The sequence below is a fragment of the Hypomesus nipponensis genome, chromosome 3 (assembly GCF_054491055.1).
Source record: "Hypomesus nipponensis isolate SF chromosome 3, ASM5449105v1, whole genome shotgun sequence".
Lineage (NCBI taxonomy): Eukaryota > Metazoa > Chordata > Actinopteri > Osmeriformes > Osmeridae > Hypomesus > Hypomesus nipponensis.
The window spans coordinates 4,263,121-4,280,944 of record NC_140363.1 but is presented as its reverse complement, the minus strand read 5'-3'; the positions used below and the strand labels follow the sequence as shown (position 1 = coordinate 4,280,944).

The 17,824-nt window shown below is 45.5% G+C and overlaps 2 protein-coding genes across 2 annotated transcripts; both read left to right on the top strand.

Annotated features, from left to right (window-relative positions):
* The first annotated feature begins 179 nt into the window (after window positions 1-179).
* On the top strand, window positions 180-3,794 carry LOC146299406 (putative uncharacterized protein C6orf183). Its single transcript, XM_084683151.1, has 9 exons — window positions 180-325; window positions 464-536; window positions 794-904; window positions 1,907-2,101; window positions 2,448-2,508; window positions 2,750-2,901; window positions 3,003-3,155; window positions 3,279-3,380; window positions 3,627-3,794. The coding sequence occupies exons 1-9, from the start codon at window positions 180-182 to the stop codon at window positions 3,792-3,794; spliced, it is 1,161 nt and encodes a 386-aa protein (XP_084539277.1).
* A 495-nt stretch (window positions 3,795-4,289) lies between these two features.
* ccdc162 (coiled-coil domain containing 162) lies at window positions 4,290-17,824 on the top strand. Its single transcript, XM_084684556.1, has 35 exons — window positions 4,290-4,372; window positions 4,606-4,741; window positions 5,064-5,267; window positions 5,378-5,710; window positions 5,915-6,115; window positions 6,219-6,340; window positions 6,464-6,692; window positions 6,777-6,979; window positions 7,119-7,271; window positions 7,478-7,571; window positions 7,754-7,888; window positions 7,971-8,119; window positions 8,202-8,313; window positions 8,396-8,445; window positions 8,648-8,824; window positions 9,141-9,258; window positions 9,527-9,701; window positions 9,920-10,058; window positions 10,346-10,499; window positions 10,578-10,673; window positions 10,807-11,168; window positions 12,322-12,460; window positions 12,726-12,846; window positions 12,975-13,087; window positions 13,478-13,627; window positions 13,737-13,790; window positions 13,877-14,038; window positions 14,336-14,488; window positions 14,848-14,982; window positions 15,356-15,508; window positions 15,852-16,061; window positions 16,190-16,310; window positions 16,406-16,471; window positions 17,041-17,180; window positions 17,474-17,824. The coding sequence occupies exons 2-35, from the start codon at window positions 4,616-4,618 to the stop codon at window positions 17,588-17,590; spliced, it is 5,166 nt and encodes a 1,721-aa protein (XP_084540682.1). The 5' UTR covers window positions 4,290-4,372; window positions 4,606-4,615; the 3' UTR covers window positions 17,591-17,824.

Sequence of the window (17,824 nt, the reverse complement as noted above, 5' to 3'; positions counted from 1 at the left end):
GCCAGCGCATATCGACAGGTCTTAAGTAAATGCCGTCTAGGTCTTGTGAATCCGTGTCAAAGCACTCAACAAGGGGAACAGAAACCCTATTGAAATGCGCACAGTTTCCTTGGATACTGAGCAACAAGCCGGAGGTTTTACTATTTACTGAGAAAGGGTTTCGGTGAAAAAGCTTAAGCATGTATAAGGACAAGGTGTACAAAGTGTCCTCCACTGCTAGGGTAGAGCAGATGGAAAAGGAGCTATCTGTCCAACTCGCTGCGCTTAGGTCAGAGATTGAGCAAAGTGGAATTCTGCTGTCTGGAGCACCTTCGACATCTTTCAGGTGTGTCCCGAATGTATAATACTCTTATTAGCTAAATAAGTTGATATTGCTAACAGAATATTCTTTTTTTGTGTGTGTGTGTGCAACATCGACACATGTTCATGTTTGACCCTTCACTAGTTGTTATTTTAATTTCAGTTCAGTGCCAGTTCCTAAAGATGTGTCCTACTTCCGCAGAGAGAGAGAGCAGCTCCTGAAGAGGTGCCTTCAGGTTAACACATTCAGTTGATTCAATAGTATAGCCCTTTGCACGCAGTGTCTAAAAGAACTTCATGTCCAAATACAGTAACAATACAAATTCGGAAGAAATACCTTACATCTTACTTTTCTTGGTCCAGAAAATCGGCAAATGTAGACTACATCATAGGCCTATATTAGTATAATTTTTTAACACTCAAAGTTAGTTACGTTTGGCCTAGTTGTTTTTCAAGTGTTTATAACAGTACAGTTTTAACGTTGGTGTGTTAGGTGTCCCTGGGCCTGCCGGCATGTTCCCAGGCTGAGGTGATGCAGAGGGAGCTGGAGAGCTGTCTCAGCCTGGAGTACACACCTGAGAGCCTGCCTCTACTCCTGCACCAGGTGACCTAGTGTAGGCTCATACTGACAGCCAACCAAACTGACATACTGAACAATCCTTTAACACCATAGCGTAAAACTATAGCATCCGCTATCAGAATGTGTGTCTGCAGTCAGACAGATATACTGCACATATGTGCCAACTAACACCTTAAGATGTAGTTTTCGGGGCAAACAGTAGAGAAATGCCCTCACCAATGTCAAAAGACCATTTGGCAACCGGGCTGAGGGTAGTGTTAGCATATTGGGGGGGAAAAAGGTCTGTCCACACCAGTGTTAAAAACAAAACCATACCCTTGCTGTGGACATTATCATAATCTGGCGCATTAAATTATAATCTTATTATAGTGGGTTGTTTTAGTGCAGATTCGTTTTTGGTGGCCAGGGCAATCTTGATCTGTAATCTTGTTACTGTAGATTAGTGCAGATTTATTGGACCAGTACCAGCACTCCAAAAGTCTACAAACGCTTCCTGTTTTGTTGGTCAGTTTTATGTAGACCGATCCTATCAACTGGCCCAGATGAAATACATTCTCATGCTAAGGTGGAGGAGGTTCAGTCGGCATTCTCACGTCATTGAGAAGCTGTATCCTACATATAAGGTAATGTGTTATAAACTATTCACATATCCTAATAGTCAAAAAGTCAATATTGCTAGACATTGTATTTCTCAATACAGTTAAGGTTATAGCTAATCTCAGCAGGGTAGTGTTGTATGAAATAATGTGACTACTCAAATAACATGATATAACAACATTGATAACAAAAATAATACAGGATTGTTTTTAACAGTACATTAGCTGTAGTTGAGAAGTGGGTATTCTCTGAAAATAGAGGGTTTATTGATAATGCTATACCAAGCCACTGGACCAACACTGGTAGGATACCATACAAAGTACCCTGTACTTACTGTAAGTCGCTCTGGATAAGAGCAGCTGCTAAATGATTAAATGTAAATGTACATTATTTTTGTTGTTGTTGTTGGCCTGGTTGCTTGGTGCCCAGACACAGGTGTTGTACCTGGTGAGAGAGTATGAAGACGCAGTCCAGCGGGCACACAGACTGGCAGCCTCCAGGGAGATGCTACTCTCAGGCAGGGGCAGCCCCATCACTGTGGTCACCAGGGAGGATGTCAACGTCTACCTCAGCTGGCTCGTGTGCCACCTCCACTCGCTCAAAACCATCCACAGCTTCCTGAGAGTAAGCAGGCTTCAATATAGGATATGTGTATATGATATTCAACGTAGAGAGAAGACCCACTCTGAGAAACTTGGATACACGGGTGTAGTTGTTGTTCTGTCATCCATTTTATTTAATTGTTTAGAACTTTTTTTTATTGGGGAATAACAGAAGCAGGTGTAGTTTGATTTGAAACTGGTTTTGATTAGATTGGTTACGATGGTTTAGAAGGAGGTATCTCTGTGACAAGGAAATAAGTGAGTGTTCTCTATATACCTCCACATACACATGACATCTAGTACATTCAATAAACCTCACAGTGAATTCTGTCCAGTATGGTGAAGTGCACATTCTGTTCTGGTTTCAGGTTTTATACCATCTCCCAGCATGTGTCAGGAGGGAAAGAGAGAACAGAACGACAGGAGAGGGTTTGACCTCATTTTTCAGCACATCTGTCCAAACTCAGATAACACAGCTTTCAGAGAGCGAGAGCAAAACCTGAACTGGAAATCCGGAATAATTCATTTTTTTATTAATAAACTGGGTTCAATAAATTAAGAGTTAAATTGCACAGAAGCAACGGTTGTGACACTATAATCTAACCTAAATGGTGATGCAATGTTTATGAAAGAATAATTTAACTTTAATGCTGTTGGGTTGTACTTTCAGTGTGTCCAGACCTGGTTAATAACGTTCCCTTTCACACGTTTAAACTGGAGGAGTTTCGCCTTGAGCTCCAGTCTCTGATTTCATATTTCAAACTGCCCTACGACACAGTCAACATCAAAACCCCTGTAGATGAGATGGAGCTCTGCAGCATGGTGGGGAAACACTAAGGATCTGTAGGACTGCAGTTCCTTCAGAGGGTTTTTGATGTTGACTCTACCACAAATCTTCGGGAAAATCCTTTTTTTTTTGACAGGTGTCGAGGGAGTTCAGGTCTCTCTTCAAGAATCAAGAGGAGATGAAGACCTTTCTGGTGTACGGTGGCACTGATGCCACGGAGAGCCAGTGGGGAAGGATGAGGGCAAGCATGGCGCTCATGAAGGAAGCCAATTGGATCTCCTTCATCCAGGTGTGGAGAGACCACGTCATGTTGCTCGCATGTTTCCTGGCCAACTTCTAGTTTGATCAGTTCCCACTGTATTTTAGGGCTGTGGATGATTTTGAAGACATGAACATGTCGCTCCACAAACAGGTGAAGCCCAGACGAGATCCATGGCAACAAAAGCTTGTCACAAAGCTGAAGGAGCTTCAGTCTGTAGATGAATTACTCTGGATGCACAGCAAGTTCCTTCAGGTATGATAGTAAGATACTGTAATGTCTCTCAAACCTTCTCTCTGTACACTTGCATCCAAGCAGACTTCCCTGTATCTAACCACCTGTAACCTCCTTTAACCCCATGTAACCCCCGGTAACCCTTTGTAACTCCATAACCCTCTGTAACCCTCAGTAACCCAATATAACCCCATAACTCACCATAACCCTCTGTAACTCACTGTGGCCCACTGTAACCCTGTGTAACCCTCTGTCTGGGTTCTCCAGGTGTCTGATCAGCAGTGTCTGAGTGATGCCCTGAAGGACCATGCTGCCCTGGTCTCAAACCCTCAAACCCTGACCCCACAGCCCAGTAGAGAACCATACCTCTCCCAGATCTGGACCAGCATCTACAATGCCACACATCTCTTTCAGGCATGTACCACTTTGTTGTAACTCTCTACACTGAGCATTACATTACGGGGGTAAATACATTTTCTATAAGGCATTCCTGGATTGCGCCTAAATTCAGTTCAGCAAAGACACTCACGTATTGATTTGATGATTTATTGATAGCCATAGACATGGAAATGGGTAGACTTTGGCAGAGAGGATGTATAGAGTACAAATTCCCCTGATGGAAACTAATTTACAGACAGCGCAGGGGAGATGGGTATGGTGGAGGGCGGCAGCAGCACAATAATACAACAACCGGAAGTGAGCTTACATGTATCCATGTGGCATTTCTACTACTGACTTATCGGACCTGTAGGCTTGATGTTACACAGGTGTAGTTGATGAGGAAGATGTGCGCTGCCCAAGTTCCATGCCTGAACAAAGCTTTGCTTAGGAGACCCCAAAGACCTATTCAAACACTGCCTAAATTAGTCAAAACTGAAAGAGAGAATAACCCCCCCCCCCCTTCAGGACTCCAGTTTGAAAGACAGGGGTCTACTGAGATATGGACTCAATGGGGGACAAGACCAGAGCAGCACTAAGAGCAGGCCGTCGGCAGTGAAGAAAGCAACTGAAAGGTTTGTTCAGATGGTACTTTGTAATGGGAGAAAGAGTAACATGCTGTAATGAGTCTCTTTCAATGAAAGTCGTTTTTAATCATATTTACTCCCAACTCTTAAAGCCTAAACAAGTATCTGGCTATCTCCTTAATACACGTCCTCCTACCTCTCCTCCTTCTTCTTCTTCTCGGCCTCCTCTTCCTTTCCCTTCCTTCTCTTCCTCCCCTCCCCTTTCCCCCATTCCCTCACAGCTACAACTACATGGACAGCATGCAGCTGTTGGGGCTGGAGGAGATCCAGGAGGAATCCAGCTCAGACCCCGTTCTGACTCGGGGGGCATACCTGTCCCTCCTCTTTCTCCGCCACCTAAAGATCAGGGAGCTGCAGGTCAGGAGGGCCGACGTTCACAGTCACACATTTAAACGTGGCAATGCCTCTGATGGCTTCAAACGGATTTCTGAAATGTAGTTGGAGTTGTAGAAATTTATAGAAAAACAACCCTGGGAGAGTACAAAGTGCACATCACCACTACAACTTTTAAGGAGTTTATATGCAAATATATTCATATTTGAAAGCATTAAGTAAAGTGTGTAAAACACTTGCAGTGATTTAAGTTCAGGTAATTCTATCAACACATTAGGATGGTATTGTATAGTAGTAGCTCCCTATCAACCACCCTGCCTCCCTTGGTCTCCGCCTGTCCTCCCAGCGTGTGTGCCTGGGCCTGCTGAACTACCTACGCTCCGTGGAGAGGACCCTGACGTTTGACACAGCTGGCCTGCGCGTGGAGGGAGGTGGCCTGTTCGCCAGTGCAGAGGAGACAGGCTGGATGAACGCTGTCAGAGGAGGGGATGGGTTACCAGGCGGCCTGGACTCTCGGCACTACTGCTACAACACCCCTGTTGACTACAAGGTGAGCCATGGAAATGCTACTTGAAACATTGATTGGACCCCAAAATGTTGATCTTTTAAAGATTTTGTCAAATCTTTTTCAGTCAAAATGTCTTCTGTTTTTGAGTGCAGGTCCACTGCTCGGAATTCATGGAGTTCCCAGAGGTGGAGAACCTTCATGACTTCTACTGCTCTGAGGGGAGGTTTCTTCACACCCAGGACCAGAGAGGTCTCTACGTGGTCTATGACGCAGCCCTGCGGGACCTGGAGGAGCTGGGGGACACGCTGCTGCTGCTGGGCTCCTTCTACATCCAGCACAGCAGGCGAGAGCCAGGTGGCAGATCGGAGGAGTCGTATGTCTCTGGAGCAGTCTCCTGTTCTCAGGCTGAAACGGACATCGACCGCGTGGCTGTCCTTCTAGACCTGTGGACGTGTGAAGCTGACTTTTTGGAGAGCAAAGTACAGGTACTTTATAAGTAGCTTTAGCAGTGATCATCTTATGCTCATTTCATTATTAAACAGTATTAATTCATTATTCACATGTGGGATTAATATGATAAACGTAATGTGCAAAGCTGACTTTCTGGAGAAAAAAATACAGGTGCAGTATTCTTCAGTTGAGACTTTGGTATAATAAGTATACTAGATCACGATTTCTTTCATTTTCAGGTATTGAACTGCTACTTTGAGGCCTATCAACATGCTGCAGGATCAGAGCAGAGGTTTGCTCTGGCCCAGGTCATCACAGACATCATGCACAGAAAGCCTCATTTGGACCTGGGTTCAGACTACTTTGTACAAGCATACAGAGATGAGATACTCTGCCTTGAAACCCACAGGCAACTCATCAAAACAATTCTGGACTGCCAGGTAGCTATTAGATTTTTTTTTAAATAAATCTGATTCAGGTTTCTCTCAGATTCCCCTTGTCCTTGGAAACATATTCAGTTTTTGTCTGCAACATAAATAACAGATTGATGAAGAGCGACAGTACCTTCATCGTGTTTGGAGAGAGGGTCAGAGAGGCACAGTGGATGAATACGGCCTTCCGCAGAACTATGTTCCCAAATATCCGGTCTCTCTGGGTGGGGACAAGTAAGTCCTAATCAGTTTAGTAAAGTACCTCTAAGACTATCGGATACTGCACATATTTATTGTGTGTATGTACATATGTGTTTGTATCTCACTCCTCGGCTTGTTTGGATTTTTTGGTTGCAGTCCTGCTCTGATGAGTGTGTTCTTGCTGGAGGTCCACCCCTCCCTCTGTCTGGCCGCTGACGTGTACCAGGGTCTGACCCTGGCCCATACGGAGCTCTGCCATCTCCACAGCCCCAGGGGCGTTGCAGACAGAGTAGCCCTGGAACAGAGACTCCTGCAGCAGGCACTACAGAACTGGGAGTCCCTGGCTTCTCCCGGGGCCTCCTACAGCTTTCAGACTCAAAAGGATGTAAGTGTCCCCGCCTCACATTCAAACCATCAAAAACACAGCAACGATGTCTACGTTCATGTCTTCCATCTTTTTATGTCTCAGTTGTTTTCAGACGTGTTTTTTGAGGATCCCGCTCTGGTGCGAGGCCTGGGCTCATCTCTCCTCAGGGCTGCTGAGGAGAAGGATGTTCTCCAGGGGAAGGAGAAGCAGTCCCACGCTGTGGAGATCCTCTCAAAGCTGCTGGAGCTGGTCACCCTGCGACATCGATTGATGGAGTCTGTCTCAGAAACAGAACATCTGGCACAGTTGAGATCCTAGTGGCCACGTCCACCCCTAACACCCCCCCTCAAATTGATGGATTCTAGTCAAATGTTCCATGGCATTCAAATCACGATGAAAACAGAAATAGTACAAAACTAGCCTTGTGTGTTTCCTATCTCCAAGACTGTATAAGAAGCTGGCTGTGGAGCTGGGATTTGATGAGTTCCACCTGTTCATTCGGCCAGTGCAGTTTGAGTTTGCTGTCCAGAGAGACAGAGCAGAGCAGAGGCCTGTGTTTCTCACCAGTCTGCTGCAGGACAGCAACTCTCTGGACAGGTAGACTGCTTGTTACATTAAATACATTACAATTGCTCAAATAGTTCATGTAATAATAATTGTTTAAAGAAGATATTCATAGACTTTGAACAACTTAACTGTAATAATGTATGGAGGAATACATAGAACAAGTACTGTGTAAATTACATGAATTACAAATGAAAACATGGTGAGGAACCTTGACATGGAATGTTACTCTCATACAGGTACACTCCATCCTGCCTGCCACTGGGAATCCAGGAGCTCGATGAGAACCAGATAGGCCGGTTCAGTTTCAGCTCAGAGGAGGCAGTTATAAATGTACATAACACAAGCAGTAATATATGTCAAAGGGGATGGAGAAAGTATCTGTCTGTCTGTCTTTCTGTCTGTCCGACCATCCATCCGTCCATTTAGAGAGGTTTTGACTTTATTACTAGTCAAAAATGATTTACTTACTTACTTAAAATAACAGTGTACCTCTTTTCTCTTCCTCTGCCTAGCTGATGAACAGGTCAGGTATAGAGAACCTTCAGGTGACCTTGGCCTGTCAGGTGACGCAGAAGAATGCCCTGATTGGTGCTGTGAAGCAGGCATGTCTCTGCTATTGGGCAGAGATGTTTACAAGTTCACCTGAGGTATACTAAGCCATGGTGTAACTGATCAGAACTGCAATTTTGAGTCCTTAAGATTTTTTTTCTTTTTTTTTCGTTGGTTCAGGGGAGCCCTAGTCCTTGTGATGTTGTCAGGCCCTCAGATATGCTGGATCCTGAGGGAAAAAAAAAGGACCCCAACTGCTCATTAAAGAAGGTTGACATTTCCTCGCCAGCAGGACCAACGGCAACAACCCAAGGGTCAGCCAGGGAGAGGTCAATAAAACATAATGGATTGTTGTTAACCCCGTTGATACTGCAGTTGGAGAGTTGGAAAAACTTTTATTTTTCCCTGTAGGCTTGCTCAGGCCTTTGTTTCCATCCAGCTGGAGAAGGTGGGACTGCGAGACCTGATGCTGAACTCTTTCCTCAAGAGGAAGCAGGTGACTGGAGGCCTGATGAAGAACCCTGTGAGTCAGATGGCGAGCTGAGCGGTAACCACGGTGATTCCCACGTTCAGCTGTAGTCATATCATTGTCTTTTGCACCACAGGAGGAAATGGCCAAGGCTAAGAGATGGTTGATTCTTGAGTTCTGTCAAATGTAAGTTCATGTTTTTCCGCTGTTAAATTTGTTTCTATTGATCTTAGAAATAGATTGTTTGCTAGATATTTTTGACCGTATACCATTCCATTGGTTATATACTGTTTAAGTATTTAAAATGTAACGTCAGTCAATAACTCAACGATCAGTCATTTTAGACAGTATCATGTTGCTTTGTTTATGTTGTTGTGGTTATCCTCAGGTTCAGTAACCGCATGTCTGAGTGTTGTGTGAGAGGGCAGATAATCGCAAGGTACCACAGCCTAACCTCCCTATTGGATGACCTACCTGTCATTCGCCAGTCATACTTCATGATTGGGCGAGCCCATGAGGTAAAAAGCAAGTTGGACTCAGAGCATGGCCTATGTCCTGACCCGAGGTAAGAGCAATGTGTGAAATACGCTGAGCTTTAGCTGTACTATACATGTACCACAGCTCTGTGATAACTTCCAAGACAGGGTGGGCAGTCAGAGATGTTATTCGGGCAACTACATTACTTTAAAAAAGTCAAAACAACGTCACAGAGTTAGAGTTGTATTAACGTAAACATTGTAGCCATCTAGACAGACATTTTAGCACCTCTATCATGTACACAAACTTCACATGGTTAATCAAAGAGCTGAGACATGCTGTAATAGCTTGTTCAGAGTTGGTCAGGAGATCTTGTTCTACTGTATCTTTCTCTGGGTGGACAGGACGTTCCGCCCACGACCCCGCAGCCTGTTATCGGAGGATGGTAGAACTCTGCTCAACCTGTGGTTCATTCCCCACTACACTGAAGCTCTCCAGATGTTCAGGACCCTAAATGACTCTGTACGAGACTAGCCCACCTAGGACGTTTGTACACGTTCACAAACACACATTTTGGGATGTCTGTAGGATGCAAACAAGGCTCTTGTCCCTAAAATACCAAGTTGCCATAAAAGTACCAGGTGATGTTATGGCAATGCTACATAGTGTCTTTCGCCTGTCTTGACACCCTCCCCAAGCAGTGAGATAGAACCCAAGACTGTGTAGTATTTATGTATATGCTACTGCTATATGAATACACTACAAGGTCTGCTTCTTCTGCTGATTCTAGGAGTGCAGCCAGGCTCTTCATCACACTCTGGAGATAGCGTCCGCTCTTCATGACATCCTCTACTACCTGGTCAGCTTTGCCCGGCTGGGGAACCCAGGAGATCTATCCAGCATGAGGAGAGGACAGAATCCAGAACCTCAACTGACTGCTGACTGGGGAGGAGCTGAAGGCATCAGTAGGTACAGCCTGGGGGTATTACAGTCTGCAATGCACACCTCTCCTAGTCTGTAGCTAAGAACACAACATACCTGTAGCTTGGTTTCTTTTCTCACTATGTCCTTCCATTTTCTATCAAAGACTTCAATTCCATATTCCGCTGCAACAGTATCTGTTCTTGATCATACTGGAATGCTGGTGTGTGACTGGACCACAGCTGACCTCTGACCCCCGCAGGGGCGGAGCTGTGGGGGCTGCAGAGGCAGGTGGGCCGTCTCTCGGAGCCCGCCAGCCCCGAGGCCGTGGGTCGCCTGTTGCAGCTGCGCCGCCAGGTGCTCCTCCTGCAGTACGACACGGCGGTCAGACACCTCATCAGGTGAGTCGGAAGGGAAGCGGAGGGACTGGGGCACCCGGTCTCGATTCCCTGGCCTAAGATGGCTGCTCTCACTGTCTCATTTTGTCTCGCATTCTTTTTTTCTCTCTTTCCTGCTCTCTCTAACACCTAACAAGAGCACTACTGCTTTCGCTCCATCTTTCTTTTTCTCTCTCTTGCTGTGTCTCTCTCTGCCTCTAATACACCTCCCTCATTCCCCCTCTGGAACAAACTCTCTAACTGTCTTTCTATCTCTGTGTTTTATGTTTCTCTTTTCTTCATTTTACAAGGGAAGCCTTCCTCTCCTCTGGTGACATGGCATCTTATCAGAGTGTGTCAGACAACATGAGTCACGCCCTCCCTGCGTTGAGTGACAGTTTGAGAACCAATCAGCTCACCTCCCTCTTGCTTTTGCCTCAACCCCTGGAACCTCACTGCATTAAGGTTGGTTATCAGCCTCACATCTCTATCCTCTGACTGTAATGTACTAGGATCTGTCACATACAGTTTCCCCTTCTCCAGGCTCAGAAAATGTTTCCATGGAGATGTTTTCAGACTGTCCATGGTTTGCACCCTGTGGCAATCTGGGATGTCCCACCCATTGAGTACTGCATGCAGGTACACCTGATTATTCCTCCCCAGATAAAATTCACTAACATAATACTTTCTCATGGTCCTGTGATCTCCACTGGTTTCCTCTCATGGTCATGTGATCTCCTGACCTACTTTCTCATGGTCATGTGATCTCCAGCTGTGTTTGAGCGGGCTGAACGAGCGTCGTAGGCGGGAGGCCAACGCTGCCCTCCTGGGCATGTCTCTCCTCATGGAGGATGTCCTAAACAGCGGCGGGGAGGCTGCGCCACTTCATCTCCATGACGACAACCCCCGGGGGAAGTCCGTGGATGTGGACAGCTGTCCAGACCATGATGGAGGAGGTGAGGGGAGAGCTGGCGGCAGCCTTCAGGGGCCCATCCAGGTCGCGTCCAGGCTGAAGGGCTTCCTGCTGCTGGCCAAACAGCTGGAGAGGTTCAAGGAGAGCTGGGGCCGGAGACATCTGGGAGTCCAGCAGATCAATACTGTGAAACTCTACAGAGAGTTCTCAAGGCTTTACAGGTTCGTCAGTGTCCCATGGAAAGCTAATTTCTATGACACATGAAGGTTGAGATTGGTCATTTGGAATTCCTTCATTATCATGTACGGATCGGGGGGAAGGGGGCTGGGACCTCTATCTGCAGTCAACGGCTATACCTCTGAGCAATGTTTATTTTCAGTCTGTCTTACATAATGTTGCATTATGTAAGACAGACTATTCCTTGGCACTCCAACCAATGTTACACTGTTAAAACTGTGCACTTTGTCCTTAACTATCTACAGCAGTGGTCTTCAACCCTGGCCCTCAGGGCCCACTGTCCTGCATGTTTTAGATCAGTGCTTCTCAACCCTGTCCTCAGGGACCCCTTGTCCTGCATGTTTTAGATGTTTCCCTGCTTTAACACACCTGATTCCAATAAAAGGGTTGTTATCTAGCTCTGTAGAAGCCTGGTAACAAACATGTATTTGAATCAGGTGTGTTGGTACAGGGAAACATCTAAAACAAGCAGGACAGGGGGTCCCTGAGGACAGGGTTGAGAACCACTGTTTTAGATGGTTCCCTGATCCTACACACCTGATTCAAATGATAGGGCTGATGACCATTCATTTGAATCAGATGTGTTGAAGCAGGGAAACATCTAAAACATAGAGGACAGTGGACCCTGATGACCAAGGTTTCTGCTCTAAAGCACTTACTAAATGCACTGTTGTACAGTACCAGTCAAAAGTTTGGACACATGGAATGGGAAAATGTGTCCAAACTTTTGACTTGTACTGTACGTGATTTGAACAATGTAATACTTTGCCAACCTGTGTTTTGCTTGTGTGTGTGTGCATGTTTATCTGTGTGTGCATGTGCATGTGTATCTGTATGTGTGTGTGTGTATATCTGTATGTGTGTGTGTATCTGTTTGTGTATGTGTGTGTATCTGTTTGTGTATCTGTGTGTGTCTGTGTGTGTGTATCTGTATGTGTGTGTAAGTGTATCTGTGTGTGTGTTTGTGTGTGTGTGTACAGTACCAGTCAAAAGTTTGGACACATGGGAAAATGTGTCCAAACTCATGACTGGTACTGTACGTCGCTGTGGATAAAAGCATCTGCTAAATGAATAAATGTCAGTTTATTTGACAGTTAGATTACTTTGTTCTTGAGAGACTAAGATTTGCCATTGCAGAGCTGAGATACAATACCCCAGCATGAGAGCTTTAGCCCAACAAATGGGCAAAGAGAAGGACTACAAGGCCCTGGTCTCTGAGAACCAGCCTCTGCTGCCCCCTGCTGGAGCCTCTGAGATTGACGTGAAAACATGGCAGGTAATCTGCAGTCTTGCATGCATCTTGTTTGACTTCGTACACAAACTCTGTGCATTACATTTAATATGTATATTTCTTAAAGATACATTTTAGGGGGCATTGCTGCTTGGTTATTATTGGTCAACAATTTCAGAATTTCAGTAGTACATCAAAGTTTACTGTGTTCATTTATTTAATATAATAAATATGTATTACCTTATTACAGGTTGGCATGACAACATGTACATTAGTATGCCATATTTCACTTCCTCTGCTGCTGTTTCAGTTGCTCAGACTCCTGGAGAGCACAGAGTGTGAAATGATCCGAGAGGTGCAGCGAAGGATTGCCAAGGAGCTGAACCTGGTGATGTCAGAACGAGCCCGCCAAGACACAGGCCTGCCCACAGGTACAATACACACCTCCTACTGGTCAGTTTACTGGTAGAGTACACCATGACATACTTTAGTAGACCTCCATGAGTGATTTCTTTTTGACACCTTTTCATGTTTTTTTTTTCCTCTTTCTCATGGCTAGAGTTGTGGAAGAGAGCCTCCATGAAGCACAGCCTGTCCCCGGAGAGGCCTCAGATGGTGGAGAACTTCTTCCAGCTCCTGATGGAGGAGGTGGACGAGCTACCTGAGGGACAGGTAAGAGGCCATGCTATGCGTGTTCTCGCTCTCCTGCCCTCGGACACTCCAAAGATGGATGGAATATCATGCTTATGATATATAATAGCAGATACTTTCCTCCAAAGTGATCTACAGGGGATGTAAACCTACGACGTCTTGATTTGAAGGCAAATGCCTGACCACTGAAACATTCCCATTTCATCATAGCACTTGTGTTCCCTGCTTTATGACTCAAATACCTTGTATTTAACTAAAGCACATTATTTTCCCATTTTATCATCGGGTTCTTGGAAATCCTGTCGCAGTGATGTCTTTATAATTGTTTTGGTGTGTGAGGTGGTGGGGGAATGTACGAGGTTAGGGGTAGTTGGGATGGTACAACACAGGTGCTGACGGTGTGTTCCTCAGCTGAAGGTCTCCCAAGCTCACCTGCAGCGATGCCTCGGTGCTCTGGGCTGTTCTGTCTTGGAGAGAGAACGGAGCAACTTTCACCTCTATTCCCAGTTCTACGAGCAAATCCTGCAACACGAGACCCAGCTACTTTATCAAAGAGAACAAGTATGTAAATAAGCTTGATTAACAAATCTTGAATAACAAAACTGTACACAGAGTTGGATTATTTATTTAAAATGTTGAACAAAATCTTAAGCACAGTCTTCTTCCTCAGGATGTAAAGAACCTACAAGACTCTGAGACTTTGACAGGGAACCCTTCCAATGAGGTATGTGTCCGAAATATGAAACATCCATCCATGGTTGTTTGTATTAGCGGACAGACAGCCATGTTTTCCCTGGTGCTGTTCCCCAGTTTCTGTGTGGAGGGATGATGCTGGAGCTGTCCGCCCTACGGGCCCAGAACGCCCAGCTGGAGAAGCAGTACCAGAGCCTGGAACAGCAGCTCAGCCTCAAGTACAAACAGCGCTACGACTCCCTGGTCCGCCAGCTGTTCACCGCCTGCATACAAATGAAGGTACTGCATTAAAGCTCAAGTAATACAGAGGCAAGGAATAATTAAAGTTACTTCCACGGTTCAAATTAGGATATGTCTTTCAATACAAAAAGTACTTTAAGCATTGATACAGTTACAATATCTTGAAATGTTCACAATTTAATTGAGCACTTTGCTTTAAGTAATGTATTTAATTACACGGAGAAAGAGAACATCTAAGTAATCTAATCTAAGTAATGTACCAACTGTTGAGGCAAAGTTTAGAATCTCTTTGAAGTCATTTGTCATGACAACCCGAATCATCGCTGTGGATCCCAGGCTGGGCTAGATGAGTACCATGTGAGGATGGACCAGGAAGTGAGTGAGCTTGTGAGCAGGGTGAGGAACGAGTGTGTGCAGAGCATCGTGAAGCTGAAGAGGAAGTATGGTTCCACCAGAGATGACCATGCTCTGGCTCTGACCCAGTCCAAGGTGACTACCATCACAGGCCAGCTACTGACTTTAGCGACGGTACCTCAATAACAAGCTTGTTAACTATAATGGTAACTCATTAGGGTGAGTGTTCTACTAATGCCTATAGGTGCTCTTTATCACTATAATGTGATGAATAGTGTACAGTACAGTAACACTTCTGTGATCCTATGGGTTAAATTGCACTGCTACAGTATTGGAGGAAATAACAAAATATACTCAATACTGAATTCAATCTACAATGTAAATTGACAATAGACAGCATGCAGTAGTGATGGTTGTCGTCAGCATGGCTAGTAAGTGCAAACATGGTTTACGGGGTGCCAAACAACATCTGGCCTTTGACTCTGGTGGACCAGAAGCAGGAGGTCCATGAACTGAGCCTGGAGAACAGCCAGCTGAGGGGCCTGCTGAACCAGCTGAAGGCCCTGGGCCGCTGGAGGATGGTGGTCAGCCAGGGGAAACTACATACTCAGCTTCTGCAAAGCCAGCAGGTAGGAGAGATGGTGGTGGAAAACAGGGTTTGAAATGACCCCCTATAAAAGTCCCCTAAAATTGAATCATGAACGATTCTGAAGACTATCTTGTTGTCTTATCCATATCTTTAAAGAAATCTTATGTTGTGAATTTGAACAATAATCTACTTCTGAATATTGTATCAAGCCCTACTGGCCGCTACCTACGACATGAAAACATAGGGGACCCTCCAAAACAATTGTTTTTTTTATGTGGAGTCCCTATAGACCTATGGAGGGTCTCAGACACCCCTCATTTCAAACTCTGGTGGAAAAGGATGATGGTTGGGCCTAAAGATGACACTTGACTGACATTCATCAAGATGTTTCTTGTCTCCTTTTTACCATATAGAGGGAGATTTCTTGCCGTAGAGAGGCCTTGAAGGTACAAATGATGTCGGAGGAGGAGGTGCTCGTTCTGAAGGAGGAGCTGGAGGCCATGAAGAAGGCCATAGCACAGTGTCAGACAGAAAACAGCCACACCAGGAGAATGCTGGCCAAACAGGTGGAGTTTTCCCATCCACAGCCCCCTACAGCAGGGAAACTACGAACCGTTCTAAAAAGCCCACATAACACAAAAGCAAATCTATCCAATCGTTATTGTGACTTGGTGCACCTCAATAATGCCACAGCATTAGTGTGCATTTGTATGTCAGCTTCCATGCTTCCTATAAACTGATTTATCTATTCCTATTCTTGGGTATATCTCAGTGGTCGAGCATTTGACTCCAGATAAACACAACCTTGAAAAACATGGCTGCAAGAACCCAGGTTCAAATCCCCTTGGTAGGTTACCTCTGGATGTGTAATCATCCGGGTGAACTCCCATGTCATCCTTGGTGTCCCAGACTGAGGCCCTCCAGGCGGTGAGGCACCGCTCAGCGGAGGAGGCGCGGGGCCGGCAGGAGCTGGACGGTTACCGGCAGCAGAGCATGGAGCAGCTGAGAGGGGAGGTGCTGGACCGGGAGGAGCAGCTCCGGGCTCTCAGCCTGCAGCTCGACAGGGGTTGCCGCGAGGGCCAGCTCCACAGGCAACGCAGCGCCAAGGACATCCAACAGGTAGGGCCTCTCCACCCGGGTGTGTCAACTACTACTAAAAACATTCAGGACAGTATGAGTGGTCTTGAAACGAGGCCTTGATAGGTCTGTTTACTGGTGTTATTACCTGTGTCCTGTACCATACGTAGGTGAGAAACCAGCTTCAAGTGGAGCGAAGCCTCAAACAGGAAGCTTTCCAGCAGGTTGACAAGCTGCAGACTCATATTTGTGACTTTGAGACAGCCTTGTCCAGGTGCTCTGCTACACCAGGTGTGTGAGGACAAAGCGTCAGGAAGTTCCTGATACATTCTAATCCCAATACATTGTCCTCTTCAGCAAGGATCATTCTGGATCTTTCTTCACAGGGCAAAGCAAGAAGTCCTCCTACACCGTGGCCCTGAGCCAATCGAGCCTCAGAAATGTGTCAGCAGGTATTTTGAATATCCTTCCCATATGTTTTTCTAATACTTTTGAGAATCTACGTTTGTAAAGGATATATTATGTGTATACATGCATGGAACAATTGTACACAACAAACCACTTTGTTAAAAAAAAATAAAAAAGGGAACTGGATACAGATATCTTTATTAATACCAGGATACCAGGTAGGCAAATTTGGTCGATGAGGTTTTTCCCTAGAAGCTTGAATCTTATGTAGGCATTTAACTGCTCCCTGCTTTTGTGTTGCCGCCGGTGTTCCTAAGGTCGCAGTACCCCTCAAACCTTCGTACTAATAAATACTTATAGTCTAACGTCCTCACCTATTCCGTGTCAATGCAGCCAGAGGCTACCTGTCCTCCGGATGTACCATAGTTCTATCACAGAGAGTGCCGTTGAGTTACTGTAGTAGCCCTTCAGTTCAATATTGTAAATTATTATAAATGTATCTAAAATGTGTCACTTAAAAAACTTTTAAAAAGACATTTCACTGAGGACGATCCTCCTCTTCCTCCCCTGATATATACACTGTGTATAAGGATGTATATCTTGTCTGTCTCAGGGCACTCCAGGGCCAGGCAGCAGCCCAGCTTTCCCTGCAGGCTCCCTCAGGGTGACTCTCAGGGTGTCCCCGACTCTGAGCCTAGTCACCTGCAGGGCGGCGCTGGATCTCCAGATATGCCGCTTCGAAGAGCCAAATCGGTGCGTACACCCTGCCTTGTCACTGTATGTAGCAGGGAACTACAGCATCCCTAACTTGAAACTAGTGGTTGTAAGGCAGGGCGTTCCTTATCAAACGGAACTCCTCCACCATAGTTCCGCTCTTACAGTAAATGGTTCAATTAAGTCAGGAGGTCCAGTCTGAAGTTGGTTTAACAATAAAACCCCTTCTTAACTTTGTAAAATTGCACTGTTTGTTTCCACAAATTGTCTGTCTGCAGCCTTTATACACAATATATAGTTGTCAGGCCTTACCTCAGTGTGTCATGTTTCAGGGCCTATCTCGTCGGCGAGTCCTCACGTCAGAGGCGCTGCTACCTGATCTCTCTGAGAGAGATGGCCCCTCACGTCACTTTGCACCATCTCCGCCGCTCAAAACCAGCCGACCGTGAAGAAGACCCTCAGCACCACTCAAGACGTTCCGATCCAGGGACCTTACCCTCTGTTTGTCCCATTTTCTGCTTCATTCAAAGTCCTTATTTCACAGATGTGGTTAATTATTCATGCACTGAAGCCACTTAATTGTATACACTCTTTAATTCAAGCCCTTTGATTCAACAATGATATTAAACATGCCAGTAATGCACACTTATTTTAAATTGATTGCCAAATAAATATCCCTCCTG

Excerpts from the sequence above, each read along its gene's own strand:
- LOC146299406 (XM_084683151.1), top strand. The coding sequence starts at position 180 with ATGTATAAGGACAAGGTGTACAAAGTGTCCTCCACTGCTAGGGTAGAG. Across the intron at positions 326-463 it reads GCACCTTCGACATCTTTCAG|TTCAGTGCCAGTTCCTAAAG; the intron begins GTGTGTCCCGAA and ends TTTTAATTTCAG. Across the intron at positions 537-793 it reads TCCTGAAGAGGTGCCTTCAG|GTGTCCCTGGGCCTGCCGGC; the intron begins GTTAACACATTC and ends TTGGTGTGTTAG.
- ccdc162 (XM_084684556.1), top strand. The coding sequence starts at position 4,616 with ATGGACAGCATGCAGCTGTTGGGGCTGGAGGAGATCCAGGAGGAATCC. Across the intron at positions 7,889-7,970 it reads TGTTTACAAGTTCACCTGAG|GGGAGCCCTAGTCCTTGTGA; the intron begins GTATACTAAGCC and ends TCGTTGGTTCAG. Across the intron at positions 10,059-10,345 it reads GCGGTCAGACACCTCATCAG|GGAAGCCTTCCTCTCCTCTG; the intron begins GTGAGTCGGAAG and ends TCATTTTACAAG.